Genomic DNA, 19,486 nt, shown 5'->3' with positions numbered 1-19,486 from the left:
GACCTTTGCACTTTGCCTCCCCAGTAATCTCCTCATCGCCCTTCTAATGTAAAAAGAAAATAAAAATGGTCTGATGGGGTGCTGTGAGTCTTGGCAATTAAAACTTCGCATGAAAATTGTCTCCTGAGAGAAAATATTACTCTCCCTTTTAATAAAAGAATACAATTAAGCCCTCCCTCAAACCTCTCGCCTTCAAATGTATTAATATCTTATGTAAAATATGGAAATGGATTCTTGTTTAGTTGAAAAACACCAAAGCAAGAGCAAAAAACATTTCTACCCATAAATTGCTTTATGAATATTAAATATTCCCCACATTGGCTCTGACTAATAAAAACAAGAAAATGGAAGGTGTGGTGTGCTCTGTGCTATTACCGTGTTGATTTAGTCCTGGGTGCAGTTCTAGGCCCTTAGCGTTATTGCCTTTTCTCTCTTGGTTGCACAATGCATTAAGGTTTGGAAATGCCAGTGTTTTACCTACAGGGCTGGGATTCATGGGCTTACCTTTTACCTCTGAAGACTGGAGAAAGCAATTGAGTTGTTTGGAAATCTCTTTCAATTAGGTTTCAAAGGTACTGGGTTTATTTTTGCACATCTTTTTTTTTTTTTTCCTTCCAGAGATTAGGACTTTAGAAGACTCTTTTAGCTACTTTAAAAAAAGAAATGTATCTCTGTATCAAATAGGACTAAAGGAGATACGCTGCAGTGTTTGAAGGCAATAGCATCTGATCTCCAAAGAATCAGAAAATCTCTTCTCTAGTTGTATTTGTAGATACTTTTTGTTATGTTGCCTTTTTTTTTTTTTTTTTTAAACAGGTAAAGCTCAAATGAGCACAGCATGGTCCAGATGGTGTTTAAAGTTGCCCAAGTTTCTTTTATGTAACTTTCTCCTCGAAAGTGTGTTCCAGCTGGGAATCTATTGGGCTGTTAAAACTAACTTTGTCCCTTTTATGTTTCTGTTACACACACACACACACACACACACACACACACACACATATACAGACCCACACACAGGTGTGGACATGGCCATTCCAAATGTATGGCATTTCATCACATCCAATGGGGCTGAAAAGAACTCTGCAGGGCTTTATTAACTGCCTCTCAGGCTAAACATTTTATTCAGTTGGAAGACAGAAGAACTCTGCAGGATGATTTTCAAAACAGAGAGTAGAATTATTACCTACAGACAGGAATTCTTTGTAAGGCGCCCACCTTCTCACAGGGGCCTTACTTAAGAAGAGGTGGAAACAGGCATTCCGTTCATCTCTGAAGTGTATACAGTGATGTCCTCATTCAGCTGTGTCCGCAGCAGTGAAAATTAGCTTGGTGTAACAGTTTCTTTAAATGCCTGGAACATACATTTCTTCTGAAATTAAACAAATGACATGTGCTAGCATTTGTGTAAAAAGATCACTTTGCCAGTGCACCGTTAGTGTATATTTGATTTGGTTTGTTTGTCAAGAAACAGAGGTGGGTTTCCCTGGAGTCCCCTGGTTCCACTACCCACCTTTTCCATACTTACCCTGTGCTCCAACCAAACCAAAGCAGTCTCTTATTCCCATCCCTTCCTTTCTACTTTCCAGCTTCTATGCATTGATTTGTGCCATTCACCTGGACGGTCTATTCCCACCTCTGCCCATTAATATCCTATTATCCTGTCAAAGCCCAACCCAAAGACCAACATCTCCATGAATTCCTCTCTGCCATTCCAGCCACCATTTATTGCTCGCCCCTCAGAGCCCTTTTTCTTTCTTTTTACTATTATTTCAGGATATTTATCCCAGACACTTAACCACTTTATTATAACCTTCTTGAGGACTGAAGTCACTTCAGATGTCTTTTTGTTTCCCTCAAAGCGTTAGCCAGAAAAGAGCTGTTGAATGAGTGAATGGTGAGAGACCCTCCCGGGCACAGCTGGGGATACCCTTGGATATCACTGAGCAGAATTGTTCTCAATCCAAAGGCGTTCGTTCCTAGACAAATTCAGTGTATCACCTTGGCATCCTTCGCATCATCTGCTAAACAATCTAGTTAACTCTGTTAAAAATTATTGAAACACTTCGATACTACTTGGTAAACAGCCACTACCTCAAGACCCCAGATGACCTCTACTTCGCCACCTGCATCCCTCCCAGCAGGACTCTCTTCTGCCCACACCACAAAGCAGATGGAGGCCTGGGGCAGCCGAAGCTCCAGGACCCGGCTCCAGAGCTATGGCCACTGTCTGTTCTGATGAATCAGTTCTCCTGCTGCACTAATTGTTAAATACTGACTGTTAAATTTAATATTACCCCTGCCAATATTGTTATAACCAGTGTGACACCCACAGAAGACATTTAAAGCCACGTACTGTTTATGGAGTTATGTCTAATCTTCATTTCAGCAGAGAAGGAATGAGTGCTCTGAATAAGGATTGGGGATCCTTGAGCCTTTTCCCGGTTTGGCTACAAAAGTTAATGAAATTGGGGCCCAAGCTTAAAATACAGCTAGAGCTATAGATATATCCTATGATATAAATATAGAGATAAACTTGTTTCGTTGAGGAGTAACTAGGGAATTAGATTCCATTTGGACCTCTAGGTGATGAACAATTGGAAGGGTATTAAAGCTATTTTAAATACAAGCATTTATTGCCTTTGCCTGTAAGATACGACTTACGTGGGAAAGAGTCCAGTCCAGGGCGTTCCTGGGTATACAGCCTATGAAGATATTTAAAGCCTAAACTGTATTTATTCTGCATTTAAAGATGTTTAGAGACTGCCTTGTGTGTTAATGTGTGCTCTGCGACTAGCACTGCTTAAATGCTCTCCCCCTGCACGCATTGATGTGCACATGGCAGGGAAGGAGAGCAAGGAATGATAAACTGTGCTAACTGCACGATGTTCAAGTAAGATTTATCTAAGAAAGAACAGTCTGGTGCATCAAGGTGAATATTCGAAGACGACAGATGTTTATCTTAACGGACTCAGAGATACTTACAAACAGCGCAATTGCTGCAGTCATTTTACAGGGCATTTATTCCGAGCGATTACGCTTACTCTTTCTTTTATATAAAGAATTCTACTTAAAGGTTTAAGTGACACCAGGACTAGTGTGGCCAGAGAACCATAGGTTGGTTTTTTCTGGGCTCTGCTCAGCCAATCCTATTTGGAATGATAAGAAGCAAGACCCAGATCTCTTCGGGGGGCACTTGTTGGACTTTTTGCAAAACCCGGTCTATTAAAATTTTAAGTTGTCCCGATTTCCAGAATAGTACATGATATTTGACTTACTTTAAACCTGTAGTCCTTCAAATAAGGAATTGACTCCCTGGGACATGGTTGTACAATTGCAAGATGAATCGTTTATGGGTTTGTCTGGACCAATGAGACATTTTGTATCTTGAAAGCCAATATACTCTTCCAGAGTAACCCCTGTTCTTGACAAACAACTTATAAAGGTATTCCTGCCCCTGACACTTCCAAAGGTCAGAATTAATGATAATTTGACAAGGATGGCGAGTAGTTCCCTCCTCCAACCCTATTCCTCTCTTCCAACATGACTCCTGGCTTGCCCAATTCTGCTTAAACCAACACACATTCCCTGAGCATCTCCTTTCCATTTAAATACCTGTTGTGCACCTAAGCTCTCGTCCAGCACTGTAATAGTCCTGTGGGTAATTTCAAACCAATAATAAATAATGTCATAATATTAACAACACATCACAAAACAGTACCATCTCTGAGTCACTGATATCCATTTCAACACACATAATAATGGCATGAGGTAGATGTTGTCTCAGATTTATAGAAGAGGAAACTGGAAGGCAGAGCTCTTGTGATCGCCCTGGGCTTCTACCCCAGGGCAGAGCGCGTGCTTTCTGGCCCCAAACACAACACTTTCCTTGATATTATAGCTGGCTATAGAGGACACTCCTTCCCTCCCTCCAGTAGCAATTAGGTAGAAGGGAAAGATGTAAGCCAGATATGTATTATAAGTCAGAATATAAAAAACATGTTCCATGAGATTTGAAGAAAGTACTGACTTAGCATGTTAGAATATTTCATTTTTTAGCCATAGGATCAGAAAAAAGCAGCATGAAAAATGAATTTGAGTTGGGCCCTAAAGAAGGATATATAGAATTTTACCAAGTTTAAGTGGAATGAAATGCAAATAGAGCTGGGTAAGGAGCTATATAAGCCAGAACATCGTCAGGAACTTATCAGGCTTGTTCAAGACATGGCAAACGTTTATTTAATAGTCAGAATGTGGAGGTGTTCATGGTGCACATGGTAGTGAAATATAGTGCTGCAAAGTTACATTGGAGACCAGAGGTGGAGGATCTTGAATTAAAAAAAAGAATTAAAAAATTAAGTCTAGACTTTATTTGATAAGCAGTGGGATAAATCTGGACCAGGAGAGTGGCACATTGAAAGCTTTGTTTTTATTCTAGTGACATGTTCTAGGGTTTACTGAAGAGACAGAAGCAAGGGAGGCTGATTAGAGAATCTCAGGATCCATCCAGGTAAGCAGCCAGGACAGTAGAAATGAAAAACAGAGCGACATTTTATTAGAGATGGGCTTCACTGGACTTGGTGCCAGGAGGTGTGATGCTGAGTAGGGAGGATTCAAAGATGACCCTAAGGGTTAAAAGGCAGCAGTGAGAGAAGATGATCGATTCAATCCGGGTTATGTTGATTGCAGATACAAGACATTCAATTGAAAATATTTTCCCTTACTAAGGTAAAAATATTTCTCCTTGCTTACCCAACTCCAAAATGATCTCTCCTCTTTCGAATTCCTTTCGGAATCTCATCGAGTCACAAAATTGGCATATTGAAGAGCACTGTAATTACTGTGGAGCTTCCCAAGTCCCACTCTGGATATTATTAAAGTGTGAGTGATGTGCACCAAAGGCAGAGGCCCCTCACACAGTGCTTTGCATCATCTCTGTCTCTGGCTGCTCTATATGGATTGCTCTCTCCATTATGATTGTGTTCAACCTCTAATATCAGAACATATGACCTGCAGTGACTAAAGAGGAGATAAATTTACGCAGTTAAGAAGAATTCTGGAGTCTGGAAAGGAGAAAACTGCTTGTTTGGACTCATATCATATATTTGACAATATCTAAGTCAGCTTCTCAAGTCTTTTAGCCTTTCTCTCACACTTGCCATCTTATGGGCACAAAATGGCTCCTGCAGCTCCAACTATCCCATCCAAATCCAAGGAAGAAGGGAAAGCAGTTGAACCAGACAAATCATCCTCTTTTATTAGGAATAGAATAAGCATTTCTAGAACCCCTAGAAGACTTCCTTAATCATCATTTTGTCTGGATGAATGGCACATGGCCACCTCTAGTTGCAAAGAAGGCTTGGTTAGCCTGGACACATTGCCAGCCCTAGCAGGGAGGAAGATTAGAAGGGGTGTTAATAATGTCTCCAATACTTGCCTTTCATGCTGCACTGTAAACACTTTGAAGGCAGGGACCACGTCCCTCAGGCCCTACTCCCATGTTGCTCATGGACTCCTCCTCACCAGGTACTTTGCTGGACATATAAGGGTCTGGAATGGGAAGTGTTTGAGGAATCAATCCTTGCCTAGTGTGCTAAGACCTCCTTTTGTGTTTTGGTTCCTCTGAGCAGCCTTAGGAAAGGAATATAGGAGCTCCTCGATAAATGTTAGAGAAACTCTTTTTCAGTATCTCAAAAGGAAGGAAGGAAGGAAGGGAGGGAGGGAGGAAGGATGGAAGGAAAGAGAAGGGAGGAAGGAAGGGAAAGAGAGGGAGGGAGGGAAAGAAAGAAAAGGAGGGAGGGAGGGAAAAAGAAAAGAAAAGAAAAAGACTCCATGCTGGGAGGAAATCTTTGCTGTTGTAAAAATAGAATAGGGCTCAAGTGCATTCTTCAGTAATGAATGCATGAAAAGAAGCTTCTTAAATTATGAATGTGGCTTCTCTTGTTTATTGCCCAGTAATCCTGTTTTATTGATTTCTGTTTATTTCCAGTCACCTAGAATGAGACGCTGTGTTGCTTAGAGATCTTGATCCCTAAAAGATTGTCATTAAACCACTCTGCTGTATTTAGTTGTTTATTTTTTGCTCAAAGTGATTGAATCAATACAAATACAAACAAAACACTTTTTTCCTTTGCTCCCTAGAAGACTAGGGGAAACAAAAAACCTACAGAAAAGCTAAATAAAGATGCTCCGATTAAAAAAAAAGTCCCATCAAATGACAAATCGATTTCTTTCAAAGAGGCAGAGTGTAAATTAAAAATATTCTTCTGACACAGTTTCTAAAGATGTCACTGACTCAGCAGAGTCGATACTTACCCACTTTCTCTTCCTAGAGGGCCAGTTTGGAAGGGCAGCCCACTTTTCCCAAGATCAGCTGGCTCTCCAGGATCTCAGAGGGGAGCGTTGTCTCACAGTCGGTGCTGGCAAAGCTCCGTGGTTCTGTCTGACCCGTCCTCAGCTCTGGTTTTGCTATCCACCACTACTTCTGTGTATGTTTAAAGACATGGTAAAATTTTTCAGAAAATTGCACTGTCATGATTCTTTTTTTTTTAATTAATTAATTAATTTATTTATTTTGGGCTGTGTTGGGTCTTCGTTTCTGTGCGAGGGCTTTCTCTAGTTGAGGCAAGCGGGGGCCACTCTTCATCGCAGTGCGCGGGCCTCTCACTATCGCGGCCTCTCTTGTTGCGGAGCACAAGCTCCAGACGCGCAGGCTCAGTAGTTGTGGCTCACGGGCCCAGTTGCTCCTCGGCATGTGAGATCTTCCCAGACCAGGGCTCAAACCCGTGTCCCCTGCATTGGCAGGCGGACTCTCAACCACTGCACCACCAGGGAAGCCCATGATTCTTTTTTAAAGTGGTTGTGTTGAAACTCTTCTCAGAATTGGGAAGATGAAAACATGGGAATAACCAAGGCCCAGGACCTTATTATGGGCTCTTCCCTGGAATGTTATTAAACACTGGTCTAGGGAGGTCTGGAGGAGAGGGGGGCTGGAGGCAGGGGCAATAGAAGAGCCATCCAGGAAAGAGCTCTTTCTCGAAAAAGACTCTGGAGAAAATCAGTCTAGTTATACCCCACAGTCAGGAGGCCAGGAGTGAAGGCACAAGGGACCCAGTTTTAGGAGCATAAACTATTTGTCATAATCTGAGTTTCTGAAAACCACATCAGACAACTCTGGACTGTTCAAAAACATTTTGCAAATTCCTTTGCATTTTCCCTCTCAGGCGCAGCTTCGAAATCCACAAGAACCAGTGTAAAATAAGAAAGAAGGAAGAAATATTAGGGGATGAATTCAAATGAATATGTTTGATTCATTTTACCCCCGTACATAATGGGTCCACAGAATCTTGGGCTCGTGGGGCATCAGAAACTCTATATGTAGATGGGGTGGCCAGGAACAGGGGTGGACACACACATTGCATGCATCTCCTTTGCTTATGCACGTACCCCCTTGTCTCATCGCCTTTACTTACAAAACACAAATTCAAGAATAAAATGATTCAGAATTTCAAGATGGTGGGAGCAGAGCATTAAACCAAGCACAAGGTCCTTGTGAGCACAGAACGCTGTGTGATGACATAGGTCTCAGGCCTGGGATTACACCTGCTATATTTCCAACACCCACTTCACCAGTAAATGGAGGCTGTTGCTTAGAAACTAAAACCCGAAAAAGTTGTTGGCTTTGCTGTCCGTCGGAAATGAGAGATGAGTAGTCTTCTCCCTTCCCACATAGAAGTCGTCTTGTGTTTGGTTTTGTAAATCGTTTTGAGTTTATATAGAGCATGGAGTTATCCATTTAAGGCTGGTTGCAGCCTAGGAATGAGGACGTGACTTCTGGAGGGTAACTGGGTCCATCTGGGTTCCTGAATTTCTCATGCAACAGCACCTAAAGACTTTCTCTAACTTGAGACTTAAAATACAAATCAGAAAGCTATGTTTGAATCTGTCCTCCCATCTTTCTCTGTGGGAGGTTGGTATTGTTTTCCAGACATGAGTAACCAGGGATAAATTTTCATTGCAAAGCAAAACTCCTTTGCATTTTCCCTCTCTTGGGGTTTGATATCAGGCTCTTCAGTCGGCCCTCATCTTTCTCTCACAGTTTTGACTCGGGCTTACTCACTGCAGATCAACTGTAAACCAAGTCAAATGCACAAGCCTTGCTTTAACTATTGCTGTTGCTCTGACACCCATATCTGACTTTTCCAATATTACATTACATGGCTGAGTGGGAAATACTCTTTTCAGAGTAATAAGGAATAGGCAACCTTGTCTCTTTTTACTTGTATTTTACATTCAGTCCATTGCATTTGATTGTTCTGGGTTAAGTTTTCTGTGCCACATACTAAGTTCTGGGTTGTGCTAATATGCTCTTCCTTCTCGTGTTCACTCTATGTCGTCTTGAGCTAGAATTTCTTTCTTAGTTTCTTGTTTATTAAGCATGAAATTCAATCATGCTTAGTTTTGCAAGGTAACCATTCTCAACTCTTTTCTGCACCGACAGACCTGACGGATATTCACGTGCATTGCACACTCTTCGGTGTAAGTGGCCTCCCTTCGACAAAATAAAGACAAGGTTCTGTTTGATTCCCAGCATTTGGCTGTTGCCCCACTCCTTTCTCACTTGCTCAGCTAGGAAGCCTCAGTTCATCATGAGACCAAAGACTGAGAGCCACTGCTATTTGCTCTGGACTGAATGGCTACGTTACATCTTTTTTCAGAATTGCTGACCAAAATCCAGGACTGGCTTTATCCTGCGACTCCTTGTTCTCCTCTAATGTTGGAGCTTATTAAGTCTTCTAGCTGTGCTCTCAACCTGCCAGGAAGGGCTGTTTCTCCTGTGTTCAGTGATAAGGTTAAACTCAAAAAAGAGGATCAAGAGTTAGATCATTTCACAAAGAAATATGACTCCATTTTTCCTAGTTTTTTTTTTTTTTCCCCCCAAAACCCATTCCTTCTTTCTGAACTATAGAGCAAGAAAGAACATGGAGAAATGAATTGTATCAACAAAACACACTGATGCTCTCCAGGATGCAGACTATTCAGAATTTCAACATCCACTGACTGACACCCACATCACTATTTGTGGATCACGTTAATATTTGGCCTTGGTCACTCGCCCTCTAAAAACAGACGCTTGATTTCAGTATTATCATTGGAATAAAGGGCTCACTTAGAAAGCAACTCCCAACTCAAGAAAAAAAAAAAAAAAGAAAGAAAAAAAGAAAAGAAAAGGAAGACAAGGGAGCGAGAAGGTGAGCAAGCAAGAAAAGTAGGTTAGGTCGTTGGAGCTTGAGCTAAATTGGCATTCCCTTGTCATGGTTAGATCCTCAGTACTCAAAACAAGGTTTGCAGTGAAAACCAGAAGAGTTTACAGAGGGAACACAGCCAAGCCTTTCTGATTAGCGGTCCCAGGGAGGGCTGCACCAATAAGAAAAGCAGCCATTAAAGCCAGACCTTTGTGTGTATATAATCATTAGGCTCCTGATCGACATTCCGGGAGATGGTGTGTGGTTGGGTGGGCGGGGTTTTTTTTTTTGGTTTTATTTATTTATTTATTTATTTTTCCCCTGCCTTCTAAATAATATGTAATTTCTCCAGGCCAAGAAATAAATTGAAAAGATTTAGAGGGATTTGCTTATCAGTGGAACACCACGTAGCATTACATTCCTCCTGCTTATGGGAAGGTACATTGAAGTTTGGTTAATCTTCTGTGGTTCAATACTCCTCTTCCCTCTGTCAGGCTGCCTTGAACAACAGACAGATTAATCCCCCTTCTACCCACTCTCTTCTCCTTCCTCCCTCCCCCCTCTCTTGATCCACCCTTCCTTTTTTGAGCAGATGGAAGAAAAATCTTAAAACTGGAAAGAAAAGAAAAAAAAAAGATGCTGTACCACATTTATTTATATAATCCTACAGGGCTTTAAGGATAGAAATAAAGGACTCCAATCCTTGGCACAAAATTTGGCTAAGCTTAGCTTGGTTTTTCTACTGTTAATTAAATCTTGAGTCGACAAAGGGATTTCCTTAAAGGTTAATTCATTAGCAAAAGTTATTATAAATCATGTCACTCTTTATCCTGCTCCAGTATATGTGGAGTAGGAAAAAAGGAACAATATGGAGGCTATTGACAGTGGGCAGAGTTTAAAGAGAAGCTGGTGATACTCTTCACTTGGATTCCTATATAATCTACTGTCTTTAATGATAGCGGGTAATCAATTTTTTACAGTGGGTACCACTTACGAACCTCACATTAATTTCAAGTTTTTGTAGTTGATGGTTTAGCATCACTCAGTGCTTTCTAGTTCAGCCTGGCTCAAATCCTAGTAGCCTGTAAACTCCAGGAGGACAAGGACTGACTCTATCTAGCCCTCAGCAGAGTGACTGACACACGATAGGCTGTTAGTAAACATTTGTTGAGGGAAGACTGATTGAATAAGTAAATACATGCATCCATAAAATCATATATCCAGAAAACTGGGTTTTTTTTATTTGTTTTTTGTTTGCTCTTATTTTTTATATTCAGTTTTCTGACAAAGCTCTGTCCCAATTAACTAATTTTGGTCATGCCAAATGCAATGTCTGTAGCCCAGGGCAATTCTCTTAAAACCTCATTCCAAGGAAATATGAGCCAAGTAAAATATGTGGGTCGTCATGTCTTATTTGGCAAGTGGTTGTCTCCAGGTAGAGAGTAGAGAGGAAAGTAATGTCTTGAAAAACCACAATGACATGAACTCCAGAAGACTTTTTAAAAATTCACAGTGTTGTTCCAGTAAAGATACTTAGGTGCATAGAGGTAGACGAAAGGGGAACTCAGAAAGCATCTTAACCAGACTGGAACTTTGTCCCTTTGTTTCCGTTGTTCAGAACCTGCCTCATGATATGCCTCTGTCTTTTACACTTGAGTATGACAAGTTCAAATCGTTTATTTCATTTTCTCATAATGGTGTTGGTTGGTTCTTTTGAAGATGACTATAAAGCGGATGTTCAGAATAAAATGAGGGTCTAGATAATCACACTCAGACAACCTTACCATGCTTTAAGGTTGTTTCTGGATTGGGCTTGAACTGGGTGTAGTGGTGGGGTTGGTGGGGAAGAAGGGAGGGATGAGATGATCACTTCTAACAAGCTTGCCCAAGCTCCGGGTTTTCCTACCTTTGGTTCAGTCTAAAAATCATCCAGTAGTTTGTGTGTGGGGGGCGGGGGGGAGGTATCTATTAGCATTGATCAAAGATTGGACTATGCAATGGCAGCAGTTTGATAAAGAAAATCTTAACAAAGAAATTTAAATTGAGATGTCTAACTTTTCAAATCTCATTAAAGATTATTGATTGATCTAGAGTCTATGTACTTTAATTAAAAGTATCTCAGACATCTTTTTTTTTAAATAGAGAATAAATACTCATAATGAAGCTGAATGAGACCATCCCTCATATGAGATACTTAACTCCAGCTCCATCTCAGAATGGAAGTTTAGAGACAAAAAACTAAAACACCAAGCATTTGAAGGAATTTAATTCTTTTTAGCATGAAGCAGCTGCAGAGACGTATGGCTGTTTTCTGTGGGACTTCAGAATATTTATGGGCCTTTCTCCTTTCCTTTTTCACTGGAAGAAAGGCGATCATCATTCTTGAGTGTGTTATTTATAATTTCATAAAGCTGTTCTGTGGCAGGACTTATTTTATCTGCTGCTTAATCTCGGTCAAATAACTGTGCTTCCAAGGAGCTGGGTGGAAAAAAAAAGATCATCCCCCCAAATGATTAGCCTATCCTCAGTATAAGATAAAGGGCTAAAGGTTGGAATTTTGAAGCCACAAATCGGCATCTGGGCAGCAAGAAGGGGACATAGTGAAACTCTCTTAAGCGGTTCTGACCACGGAAGCAGATATTTTTCTCAATGCTGAATAACGAATAATGATGAAGAATGGTGTAGAACCATCCCTGTACTGAGATGAGGTAGAGCCCTTCAGAGTAAATAATTAGAAGCAGGTGATTATAGAAACAATAACTCATTGGAGGAAAATGAGAAGCCAGGTTTGTGAAACTGAGGGAATTGGAAGGTAAATATATCTATAAATTTACTTGGGTGGACAGAGTTTTGAGCTTTCTTCTGTCCCAGTTTATTCTAAGGTAATTTTAATAAACACTGGTAGGGGTAAAAAAAGAATATAAATGCAATAAAAAATCTTTCAGGAAAGGAATAAAGAGGGCTCCTGCCAGAGAGATATTTTATTGAAAGTTATTATAATACCTATCTTTAGTTTTATGAGTCCTAATACAGAACCAAGTAATTTCAACATGTGGATTAAAAATATGAGATACATATTTTAAAACAGGGTAGTATGAATTATTATTTTTAATATAGGACTTGGCTAATATATAGGGACAGAAGAATATCTTCCTCCCCTTGAGAAGGCAAGGAAAGGTCTTTCATCTGCACTGTGGAGGGAATGGCACAGTCAGACCCATGCACTGTGTTCTGAAACCACGTGTATTATTAGCTCCCTAAGGGAATGTGATGGATGACACTGGTGAGATGTGGGGACGGGAAGAAGGAGAGAGTCTGATAGGGCAGGATATTAAATTCATGCTCATTATCCAAGTTTGCAGGAACAACACGATAACGCAAGGAGCTGTCATACTGTCATTCTAGTACATCTCTTCACTCCAGTCATCCCATACTACTCGTGGGTGTACAAATAAGCTGTGCATTTTCATATCTCTGAGCCTTTACAAAGACTGTCGATGTCACCTAGGATGCCCTTTTCCTTCTCAAAGCTCTCAGCGTTCCCCTGCTTCACTACTGCCTGTCCCTGAGGGCTCATTTTCCACATGCCCCTCTGCCTAGGAGCTCTCTCTGCTCCCTTGCTATATGCTCCCTTATCACCTTATGCTTACTCTTGTCATAGCAGTCAGTTTACTGTGTCAAGTTTGCCCGTTGACCAGACAGTCTCTTCAGAGACTGTGAATTCCCAGCGCAAAAGAACTGTTTTTATCTATCACTTTATCCCTCCTGACTGTTACAAGGCTGGACACATAGGCATTCAATAAACATTTATTATGCATGAATGAATGAACAAAGCACCTTGATGATATAGCTCCATATCAGTGATGGTTGACCTAGTCACTTAGCCACTAAGAAACTGTTCGGTTGGGGAGTGGTTATGGATCTTCTATTCTTCGTTGAATGACTTGTAGATAATGTTGATATTTGACATATGGGAGCCACAGTATGTAAACACTTTAAGCTTAGCCATTAGGAATTATGAGACCTTTAGACGATCATTGTGAGGGAAAAAAGTTAAGATGACATGGAAGGCAACTTGATGAACATTCCTCACATAACTATACGAACAGAGAAATTTCCTAAGGCAATACTGCTACTCGAAGGAGCGTGGATGGTGAACAGTTAAAAACAGCAGATGTCACTACAAACGTCTGTACCCTTGGTCATTATGAGTTCTGAAAGAGTTAATATGTGATCACTGCTTAGCGCAAAGCCTGAATATAGCAAGTGTTTAGTAAGTGGTAAATTAGTAGGCATGATTCTAGAGAGTTCAAATATCTTTTTCCTCTCAAAAGTACAAACTGCTCTTCTTTCTAAGGAATTATGAGTAACGATGAAAAATGGTTGTGATTGTAAGAAAATACAGACACACACTCACAAACACACACACACACGCACACACACACACACACGCACACACACACACACAGCCTAGGGCTCCTGCGTTTTATTTAAGGGAAAAAGTCCATCGTTCCGTTCTTCTCATGATAATTGTACCCCAAGTCTGTGAGATACTGCAGTAGTGAACCATACTCCACCAGTCATGGGAACCAATAATCAGGGAAGTGTGCCTTTTCTTCCAAGGGTCAGAGTCAGACCCCGCATTTGCTTGTAACTGGGGGAAGGGCACAGACAAGAAAAATTAAAAAGCTACTAAAAGAAAGCCTTGGGTTTTCTGAGAGTAATTTTGATCAAATAATCATTACTTTAGGATGTGATCCTAAGTGTATATCCAAAAACCTTGGTTTGTAAGTTTTCTTGTTGTGTTTAGGTGGCAAGGACAGAAGTCATTTTTTAAAAATCCCTAAAAATAGTGATCTGAATCCTGAGCCCTTTGCAAATCAAAGCTTCCTGCCCCTGGCAGAGAAAGCATTTCTGAAACTACACAGTGTTTTGTGGTGTTTTGTGGCAGGCGTGGCTGTGTTAGATGCCAGGTTCTCCAGATAAGCGTTGTTTGCCGTGTTGGGCCAGGAGAGGATTGAGATGTTTGTAATTGCTTTGGGAGCTGCATTGGCTGAATCTGTAAATGATGATGGTGAAGTCTGAGGGACAGAAAGGAAGGGGCTGAATTCACAGAAGACCACACGCAATGTTTGGATCCACAGCCACTGGAAACAGATCTTCCAATGGCTTTTTAAGCTCTCTTGGCATCTTCATGAGTATATTTTTCTTTATCTCTCTTCATGGCAGATCCAACCAGAAATGGTGTTTGTACCATTAAATGGAGGTAAGGAATTATCAGCAATGAAGAGCAGTTCTAATGGGGGATAAATCCTTAAAGATAGAGTGCATAGGCAGATAGCACATCTATTTAAATTAGGAGTGGCTCCCAGGCTTGACATTCCTGTTATTGATTGATTGATTGATTGATTGATTGATTGATTGAATTAGTTAGCTAGTTTTAGCTCATATTTATTGAGCATGTACCATATGCCAAGAACAGAGCTTCACTTTTAACAGTACACTTAAGTCACATGCTCAGTCGATAACAAATCACTCTGTTTAATCCCAATTTACAGATGAAAATAATTGAGGCCCGGAGAGGGGAAGTAACTGGCTTCCCCAGGTCACAGACTATACGTTTAGGAGCTGGGATTCATAGCTATGCTGTCTAAAGCCAAGCCCAATCTTACCACACTCTCTAGACTGCCTGTCATCTCATCTTCTTTGAGTCTAGTCACCATTTATAGGAGCTACTGGCAAAATGTGTTTCCATTGCCTGGGAGGAAACTTGTTCTCACCCATACTCATATTAAAAAAAAAAAAAATCTCTGGGAAGTGAGGCACAGGGAGTGAGAACATGGGTGAGCATAGGTTTGGGGCCTGCCAGGGGGATTAGGGGCCCATTTGGGGGACAGAAGTGGAGGTGGTTATGGGGAAGGGGAGTGGGGCTGGGGACAGTGTCACTCAAACCACGGGGGCGAGAACCTGTGAGGTATTAGAGGAGGCGAGGGAAGCAGAGGGGAAAATAGGAAATATCCTCTCCACCGCAGAGCCTAGTACTTATCTTAAAAAAGACAGAAAACAAAAACAAACAAACAAAAAAACCTTACATTGTTTCTTTGGCCAACAAAAATTAAGATAATTCTAAGGATTAAGTAAAATCTTAATTCTCTTAAAAATTAAGAGAATTTTTGGTATTAAGTTAAAGATTCCACTAATATGTTAATGCCTGTTTTGGTTTCTATTGGAGTTATGCATTGTTTTTATATATTTGCTCAGTGACCTTTTTAAACTTTATTGCCTGGCCTTCAGTTCTTGAGACAAGCTCACTAGATTTTCATTAACTCACCAGTTTTCTAGGGATCAAAGCTAGTTAAGTCCTATATGGGCCATTCTGTAAGGTCCTTATAATCAAGTCACCGACAATTAATTTTCGATTGATTACATTTTAGAAATGTATTCCCAACCTCTTTTTCATTACCAGCCTCTAAGAAGACTTTTAGACCTTTTCCTAATTGTCCTTCTCCATAAAATTTTAATACCAGAGATACTGTATATTCATTTTAGTACTGTGGCTCTTGGCTCATCACAAGCCATTTTCATATCTAAGATGCTCCCCCTTTTGCCCAAAACAATTATTGCTGGCTGGGGGAGGGATGTGGGTGGATATCATCGCCATAGAAAATGCATGCTTTAGAACAATCAAACAATAATTGTGGCCCTTCCCAAAGTGGTGTTTGCCTCTTATAATTGCTTCCACATTTACACAGTTAATATTTATTCTCTTATCATCACCTCCCTTCCCTAAATGAGCGGAAGTGGACCCGTATTGGGCCCCATCATAGCAGGAAACTCCAAGAGAGTGAGCTCATGATCTCTCTAACACGAATAATGCGCTCCAGGATACAGCTGCCAGCACCAGTTGTGGAAATGAAATGCACATTTCAGTAGTGTCTAGTTGAAAATAAAAATAGTATGTTTGAAAAATCTTTTTCTATTAACTTTAAGGAGAAGCAGAGGTAGAAGTATCTCCCTGACAGGTGTTGAATAAAGATCAATTACGTGGTTTAAGGCACCTCTCTGCCACTGTTAATTAAGCAAAATCCATTACCTAATGTGGTTTTTCTACTGTTCTTTGCTGTGTCCAGCAATTCTATGCCTACTATGTCTATTTCAAGAAGGATGTTGTCTGGAAACACTAAGCATATGGGTTGTCATGTGTATTTATTTGCTAGGGCTGCCGTAACAAAGTACCATAGACAGGGTGGCTTAAACAACAGAAATTTATTTTCTCACTGTTCTAGAAGCTAGAATTCTGAGGTCAAGATGTCAGGGGTGTTGGTTTCTTCCGAGGCCTCTCCCCCTGGCTTGTAGATGGCTGTCTTCTCCCTGTGCCTTCACATGGTCTTCCCTATGTGTGTGTGTGTGTGTGTGTGTGTGTGTGTGTGTGTGTGTGTGTGTGTCATAATCTCATCTTTTTGTAAGGACAACAGTCATATTGGATTTACTTACCCAAATGACCTCATTTTAACTTCATTACCTCTCCAAAGACCCCATCTCCACATACCAGTCACATTCTGAGGTACTAGGGGGTTAGAACTTCAACATATGAATTTGGGAGGGGGCACAGTTCAGTGCATAACATCGTGTAAGAAGGGGTATAAAGAAGCCTATGGGAGCTACATAAGCAGACTTTGACTAAGATGTATCTATTCAAATCTTCACTTTGTTTTTTTACTAGCTGCGGGTCCTTTAGCAACTTGCTTAACCTCTCTGAACTTCAGTTCCCTTTAAAAGTGTAGTAATTATCCCTTTCCCAAAGGATCATTGTGAGAATTGTATCTAATTAATTAGTAATAACTACAACTAATAAGCATATATACATGTCTAGCACAGCATCTGACTTGTAATTGCTTTTCCTCTTGAATATGGATTCAGGCTTCAATGCTTTGGGAATAATAAGACCGGCAAGTCAGTTAATATTATTAACATCAGGAAGGAGAAATCAATGAGCATTTGTTGAACAACTGCTATATATTGAGTACTCTTATGCACAGAGTAGGACAAAAGTTTGGTTTTTAGACAAGATCTGTCGCTTAATAATTGATGGAATGATTGAAAGAGTATTTATTGTGCATGTAGAATGTACCAGGTACAGAAAGTACTTTTCTCGTCTACTGTGTAGCAAGGGGCCTTCTTACTGCCCACACCCACAGTCCCCTATATTTCTTGCAGCAGCAGATTCCCTGGCATTGGGGAATTTCTGCAGGATTCAATAGAAAAAAACAATTGTCTCAAATTGAATTACTTTTGTCGCAATCAAAATTTTTTCTGCTGTCTTCAGAAACAGCCTTACCTGTGTCCAGAGGCTGTCTTGTAGTATCTGTCTGCTGGTCAACGTTACTAATTCAACGAACTGCAGCAATTACATGAAGAATCGCTGATAGTGAGAGAAGCCATTATGCTATTCCCAAACAGACTGCATTCCACAGTGTTCATTAATTATGCCAGCCTATAGATTCACGACCACCAAATCATACACTTGAGACTGCACACCATATGTATTGAAACCCTCTCCAAGCTGCAGTGTAGTTCTGTGCTGGCTTGCTCCCTTGTATTGCCTCCATTTGCAATCGCCCTTCTCCTGCCCTTCTGATTCTCAAAATTGAAATTAAAGTCAGGATAGAGTCAGGCTGCACAATGTGATCTACAGGGACAGGATAGGCTTGAGCCTCCTCAAACCACCTTGGGTCACTCAGCTTTACATAGACCCACACAGACTGTCTGGACCCAGAGCCATTCAAAGCTACACAGGAGTTAAAATTCTCTACCCTACAGCATACCCTCTTTAGAGAAGAGAGACAGCAATGATGATGGAGGCAGGACACAGTGATAAGTCTTTCATGCTTTTGTTCATTGGTTTCCTTATCTCTCTCTCTCTCCTCTCTCTTCCCCCTACCTCATTATGTTTTCTGTGACATGTGCAGCCAACATCAGATGACCTTGTTTCATCTGCTGAATGTTCAAGTGATGACGAAGACTTCGTTGAATGTGAGCCGAGTACAGGTAGGTTAGGTCAGTCTTGTTTTGCTTGCTTTATTTTTTCATTTGCAAAAACCAATACATACGTATATGTGAATATACATGTGTTTTATATATATATATATATATTATAGTGTGTTAATGTGTGTATTTCCTGTATCTATATATGTATGTACATACATATATAAATATCAATATATAATCGAAAGCATCAAATCCCATGGAAGGAGCCATAAGATCCCAGGGAAATTTAAAGTCACTTCCTTGACTAGCTAAAGAAAAGTCCATAAGACATAACTTGGAGCAATCAGACACCCAGATTAACCACCAAAACAGCAAATGTATAGCAGCCGGTGGCAGCTACGAAATTGACAGGGGGTGGGGACGTGAAGACTTCTATATTGGATTGACGTCAAAAAAACATAAAGCCAAAGTGGGGCCATAAACATCATGTAAACCTCATGAACTGTTCTGACTCTCAGGGGCAAACAAAACAAAATCAAAAACCAAAACCAAACAACCAAAAAAATTTTTTTTTCCATGGGATTTCAACAGCAGTTAGCATGGTATTATATTTATACTAATTTTGTTCATTGTGTGTTTAGAGAATTTGTGCAGCAATATAACGTAGTAAACACAAAATTAGGACAGAACCATGCCATGTCAACGGCTGAGATGCTTCGAAATGTATCTACTGTGCTGAAGTTGAGAGGACTTTGGCAATTAGAAGCTTCAGTGTTTTCCCCATTTGCACCCAGATACATTTTGATGTTTTATGGTCTTTCTTTATAGTGAGCTATATATGATATAATGTCCAGCAGGCAACTGCAGTCCCTGATTATTTCCTATCAACTTTCCCAAGTCGTCTGTTTTGAGACTTGCTATAAGTTAAATATTTATATATATGCATATATATATAAAATAGAGAACAGATATCATCGAATTTCTGTGTATGTTTAATAGAGTTAAAAGCTGGAGTTGGGTTAGGATCTTATTTCTGTAAAGGCTAAGAGAGATAAATAGAATTTTCTAGTTGATTCTTTGGGTTGCTTTAATTTTTTTTCCTTTTCTTTAAAAATAAAGGAGAGCCCTTAAACATTTCCTTTGTTAATTCTAGAGAAATTTAAGATTCATTAAACAAATTAGTATAACAAAAGTGAAAATCTTCCATTTGTTACCCTAAAATTATTTACAATTTTCAGATTTTGTGGAAGCCTGAC

General features: G+C 40.2%; 1 protein-coding gene across 20 annotated transcripts in view; it reads left to right on the top strand.

Moving 5' to 3' along the window:
* The window catches only part of NRXN3 (neurexin 3), a 1,702,647-nt gene that overhangs the window by 1,634,507 nt on the left and 48,654 nt on the right, over positions 1–19,486 (top strand). For 11 of the 20 annotated variants that reach the window (XR_014260952.1, XM_082451189.1, XM_082451185.1 and 8 more), the window contains one exon: positions 18,212–18,290. The exons of 1 other annotated variant lie outside the window; for it this stretch is intronic. Coding sequence is in view for 17 of the 19 variants with exons in the window: in XM_082451189.1 (XP_082307315.1) it covers positions 18,212–18,290 (79 nt within the window). In the remaining 2 variants the exon portion in view is untranslated. Of the gene's footprint in view, positions 1–18,211; positions 18,300–19,486 lie in introns of all 20 variants that reach the window. 8 more of the 20 variants (XR_014260953.1, XM_082451199.1, XM_082451198.1 and 5 more) reach the window with 1 other exon arrangement.

This window comes from Balaenoptera physalus (assembly GCF_965194825.1).
Source record: "Balaenoptera physalus genome assembly, chromosome: 2".
NCBI lineage: Eukaryota > Metazoa > Chordata > Mammalia > Artiodactyla > Balaenopteridae > Balaenoptera > Balaenoptera physalus.
The sequence above is the reverse complement of the archived record's forward strand: the minus strand, read 5'-3'. Positions and strand labels throughout refer to the sequence as shown.